This window comes from Vanessa tameamea, chromosome 17, assembly GCF_037043105.1.
Source record: "Vanessa tameamea isolate UH-Manoa-2023 chromosome 17, ilVanTame1 primary haplotype, whole genome shotgun sequence".
Classification (NCBI taxonomy): domain Eukaryota; kingdom Metazoa; phylum Arthropoda; class Insecta; order Lepidoptera; family Nymphalidae; genus Vanessa; species Vanessa tameamea.
Window position 1 is genome coordinate 3911898 of NC_087325.1, and position 5696 is coordinate 3917593.

At 34.3% G+C, this 5696-nt stretch overlaps 1 protein-coding gene across 1 annotated transcript; it reads right to left on the minus strand.

The window, feature by feature from the left end:
* Positions 1-3594: 3594 nt before the first annotated feature.
* LOC113400511 (enhancer of split mbeta protein-like) lies at positions 3595-4791 on the minus strand. The gene has a single exon (XM_026640094.2). The coding sequence runs from the start codon at positions 4767-4769 to the stop codon at positions 4020-4022; it is 750 nt and encodes a 249-aa protein (XP_026495879.1). The 5' UTR covers positions 4770-4791; the 3' UTR covers positions 3595-4019.
* Positions 4792-5696: the final 905 nt, after the last annotated feature.

Genomic DNA, 5696 nt, shown 5'->3' on the forward strand with positions numbered 1-5696 from the left:
ATTAATAAATCAGTTTTTCTCTTATAAATTTACTGACTGAGTTATACTTGAGTTTTAGTTCTTAACTGTCGTGTCTCAATGTCGTACGTATTCCGAAAATGAGAGAAAAGAAAGGGAACGTGTGCTTTATGACTTCTCATGGCTAATTTATTGAGAATGGCTGCGGTGGCCAGTATTGGTTAAGAGATCATCATATCCTATTGCTGCCGTTTAGTACCATTTTTTTAAGAAAAGCAATCTAATCAGAACCCGTGGATTCATTCATTTTCGTGGATATATTATATTAATTAAGAAATGAAGTCTCAGAACCTCGTCAAATGTAACTACAATGACTTGTCTTATTAGAGAATTAAACACAAAGAGGAGACCTTATGTAAAAGTTGATAATTATATTTTTCAGCATGAAGAAATGTTACAGGAACGCAATAAAGGATATATTTATCAGAAGATTTTTTTTATTTAAATATAGGAAGGCAGACTGCCACCGCTTAGATAGACATTGTCACTGTAACAAATATTAACTTTTACATAATCAATGCGGCACCAACCTTGGGAACTAAGATGTTATGTCCCTTGAGCATGTGGTTACACAAGCTTACTCAACCGTGTTCAAACCAAAACATAACAATATTATGTGTTACTGTTTCGCTGTATACATAGGTGGTACCTACTACCATAACCTTGTACAAAGCCCCATCACAAAGGACATATGGTAATGAAAAATTTACTACGCATTAAAAAAAAAACATGTCACTTAGTATTTTATAAAAATATATTTTCATTTCTGGTTGAAATATGAAAAAATAAATTGTAATTCGATTAAATTATTTTCATATTGTTTTATTTCGTTGAAAGAATAATGAAAACAGAATGCTTTTAAAAATTATAATCATCAGTAAGACATACCTACCTACTACGTTGTATCATCGTATTCAGTATCGATCCGAGCTTCGCTTAAATTTTAATTCCGTAATTATACTAATTACAAGAAAGTAATGTTTAGATGAAAAATAAAACCACCATCAAAGATCTCGTACTATAATGACTTCACATAAATCGCCTTTTAATTGTATGAAACGCAAGGCATCTCTGTTAGTTCGAGGAGCTATGACGCAGTTAGTTATATTTTCCTGTTATTTCTACATTTTTATTACATTCGAACTCAAGGCTGTGCAAAGGATTGCGACTACACATAATATGTTGAAGTAAGATGAAATGCCCGCGTTTTCATCAGTCGTATTCCTTATTTATTAATAATGGAAAATATTTTTTTAAGAGCGTTTTAAATTTTTCAGTTTCTGGTTTCTTAAAAACTTTATTAAAACTGACTAACGGCGAGACGTTGATGCTTGTGTTCCTTAAATTTAATAATTATTATACTCAACACCGAATATCACTTTCTGACGTATCAAGATCGTGAACACGATGAAATTTTTGGGGGCAATTCTATGAACATTTAACGCTTAAAATACGTTTCCGATTCTATTCCGATCTCAATTCAACTACTACTCACTAACATTAAACTCAGCTTAAACATAACTGAAGGCCACCTGATCTTAAGTGGTCACCACCGCACATAGACATTGGCGCTGCTAGAAATATTAACCATCCTTACTTACTTCGCCAAAGCGCCACCACCTTGGGAACTAAGATGTTATGTCTCTTGTACACTGGCTCACTTACCCTTCAAACCAGAACACAACAATACTAAGTACTGCTGCTTGGCGGTTGAGTATCCGATGGGTGGGTGATATCTACCCAGATGGGCTAGCACAAAGCTCTACCACCAAGTAAACTTATTAATATATCTATGACTATTTATTAGCATACATACATACGTAGCATACAGCAGCAATGCTGAACGGCAACTACATATAACGTTTTGTTTCGATTGCGATAAAATGACAATTTGTTAGTAGAATTCATTTAATCGATCAGAACCGGCAAGAATCTCAATTTTCTCAAATAAAATACATGGTCGATTATATACTGCATATTGTAGTAACGAATAGTAACTCCACGCTTTATTATTATACATACATTCCTACGTGAGATACGTCTTACTATAGATATTTTTTTTACGTTAAAAAAGAAATAAGATTAAGCTTTGCCTAACCGTATCCCACGGTAGACCTCCCGCACCACGTAGACTGTTTGCACTGAACAAACAGACGAACGGAACAAAGTCATAAGTCAGTGGTTGCAGTGCTTTATATTTTATTAACTTTATAATGAATGTATAGTTTAAATAGAGTAAGTGGATTATCTTGTATGTTCTAATTGAATTGAATTAGTTAAAAAATTAACGAATCAATGATCAGCTGGGAACTACATCGTTTTCTGCTATTATGTTATTGACTTGGTTCAATTTTTTTTTTATTAATATTATTAAAAAACATTAAACCGTAGTTGGAAACGTTCTTACCATTTATGTCTCTCTCTCTCTCTCTCTCTGTGATTTTTTTTTAAATATGTCTTAGATGCAGTGTGTTCAGCCAGTGTAACTACAGATACGAAAAATAAAAAATCTTAATTCCTTGAGTCGATGACGAATTGGCAATATAGGGTTAATAATTCTTACCGTGTTAATGTCTATGGACGTGAACAATTACCATCAGGTGGTCTATTCACCAGTCCACCTAACTATATTAAAAAAAAAAATCTTATTTCAATTTATAGTCTAAAATTCGCTTAATAAGTAAAATTGTAATAGTCGACTTTTATTGCGAGCGATCACAAAAATTTTCGATCGACACAAACATTTCGAATACACAATATATCAATTAATATAAATTATTATAAAAAATACGATGATAATTTGAATTTTCGTCAAGATTTTAATTTAATATATTTTTTTTTTTGAGAATGTAACATTTCTTCTTTTAATCTTTCGGTAGATAAAATGTAATGTTTGCAAAACGATGCCATTGTTTTCATTAGTGTATATTAATGAATATCAGTGTTCTCTATTCGATAGATATTTGATGAAGTCCAAATTATTCTTATATTTTTTTGGAAATGACGCAATTTCATTTTAGAGCGATTATTTCTAAAATTTGTGTATAATATAGAAATATGTAAAAAAATATTGTGAAATTAGTTTTGCAATCATCAATTTAGTCGAAAATAATCTCAGTCGGTCTCGAAGAACCGTTCGTAACGGCTGATGTTCGCGATAGTACGACAGCGTGAGAACTGACATTTACCCGAGTGACTCTTGAATATTTCATGATTACACTTTTATTGTTCATTGTACCAACTTGTTCCACCTTCCTATAATTAGGCTACGTGAATCATTTCGATGACCACAATATGTTTTACATAAAGCTATAAGTGTGTAATAAAAATTAAAATTTTCACAAAGGTGAACGATTCTACTTATGTTTATTTTTTATCCGAACGTTCACACGCAATCCAGTTTATTCAACAATGTAACATGATAATTCACATTAGAATCGGATTTAATTTAATTTGAATTATAGATTCTTGTTTTAATACTTAATCCAATATTATTTATACTAATGAGATAGAAGGGATTAAGTGACCATTCACCGTCGACTTGGAAACTATTACGGGTTTACTAAAACAAATATATTATAATATACAACCTTTTTATTATTATCTTTTCTTTCACTATTATAGCGATGTATATTCAAAAGCATATGTCTTTACATAGACCTAACAAACTCCTGTTCGAGTAGAGTCTACAAATATGTATCACAGTATTAACTTAGGTACTACGCTAAACTATGGTACTTCTTAATATTTTAACAAGTAAATGCATAACCGACGCGGAAGACGTTGAAGTTAGGAATACAAAAATAACAGTTAACTCGTAAAAACAAAACCTTATTTTATTAAATTAAAAACAAACTTCAACAAGCAAAGCGAGTTCATGCATAATTTTCTAACACATCGGTTCTAGGAACGTTAACGGTATCAAACAACAAAACATTCGTAACTATCACACTGGTGTCACAATCCTGGACGTGGGGACGAGATCATGAGGTGGCGGTGGGTCACCACGGCCGCCACATCGACTGGGCGGAGTCTGGCTCGGAGGCGGGGCTGTGTGGCGGCGAGGGCGGTGCGTATGCTCTTTTCGTTCCAATCGTTTCCACGTCAATTGGTTCCTCAGCCTGTCTTTTAAGTCCTCGCTCCACTAGTGACGTCCTTTGAAGGACCTGGGCTGGCTGTGCTGCTGCCGGTGCCGGTGCTATCGCTTGCACTGGAGTAGGTCTCGCAACAGCACCAGGCGCAAGCGGCTGAGGTTGCACAACTGGAGGAGCTTCTAATCTTCGTATACAATTGCTTAAATGCTGAAGCAACCTCGCTCCAGCTTGAGGATCAACGGGGCCTTGTCGATGCATAGCATTAGCTGCAACAGTAGCATTGGTGATAAACTGTGACACTTCCGTAGCACACTGGGCGAATCCTGCACGGAAACGTTCGGCGTATGAAATTTCGGGTTTAAGCACTAACTGTCCTCTTCGTTTCAAGCTGTGGAGATGGCGTACTGTCAGTTCCAATATGTCAGCTTTCTCCAATTTTGAGACGTTTTCACCTTCAGCTTGGAGCGCGGTAACCATGAGATCTTTGAGTTCATCGAGACAACGATTGATACGAGCGCGTCGCTTTCTTTCAAGCATTGGTTTCATAACTTTTCTGTATTGGTAAGTGCGGGAAACGGGCTCCTCGTCAGGATGCGCGTGCGACGGCGGATGGAAAGCCCCATGCGGCGGGGACATAGTGCGTGTGGGAAGGATCATTATTGTTGCTCTCGCGGCGTGTTGTGAGCGAATGGCGCGCGCGTTGCTCACCGCTCTGCTTTTATGCGCCCTACACCGATTGTGGCAAAGCGCCCGTGATAAAAATAGGGGTGGCGCGCAATATATTTTAGAATATAAATTAAAATATTATTTAATATATTCGTTACAAATACGTTGTTTAAAAACTATGTTTTTAAATATTATTATATTATATAACATTATGTGTTATACATTTTAAAAAGTGCTTACGAAGTTTATACTGAATCCGTGTATATATATATATATATATATATTTCATTATTAAATCAAAAAAGTTTATGATAAAATTAAAATTTGTATGATATTTATTAAAAATATACATAAATAATATGAAAACGTTATTGTTTTCTACATACTTTAATTAATTTTAAGGAAAACTATATGTTTTTCTGTTACTTTACACGTTCGTGTTGTCTTAAAAATTTTTATACTAAAGTGTGTATAAAATTTGCTTTGCATAATTATACACATCGACTCTTTCTTTTTAATCGAATTATATTGTTTTAACATTTGTATTCATATTGCTTTAAATACAAATTAAATATTTAATTATATAAATATCTACATTATATTCCCTAATATTTTTCTATCATTAGAGAACAGCTGCTCGATGAGTTTCTTCAGGGGAGTCAGCTGATGGCACCTGGCCAGCACGTTCCCACGCGCACCCTCCTTGAAAGCTGCAGACTCAGTAAGACGCTCCCCTTGACGCGAGTCAATGACGTAATGACATCAATGACGTCATACGCATAAGTCCCCAACGACTCGTGGCTTAAATCACTGTCACTACAAATTTATTTCATTTTTAACAAATAATAATTATGAATTTAGTGCACAAACTAAGCTTGTAATAATTCATTATTTTAAAAAATCAGTAGTAAAAAAGTT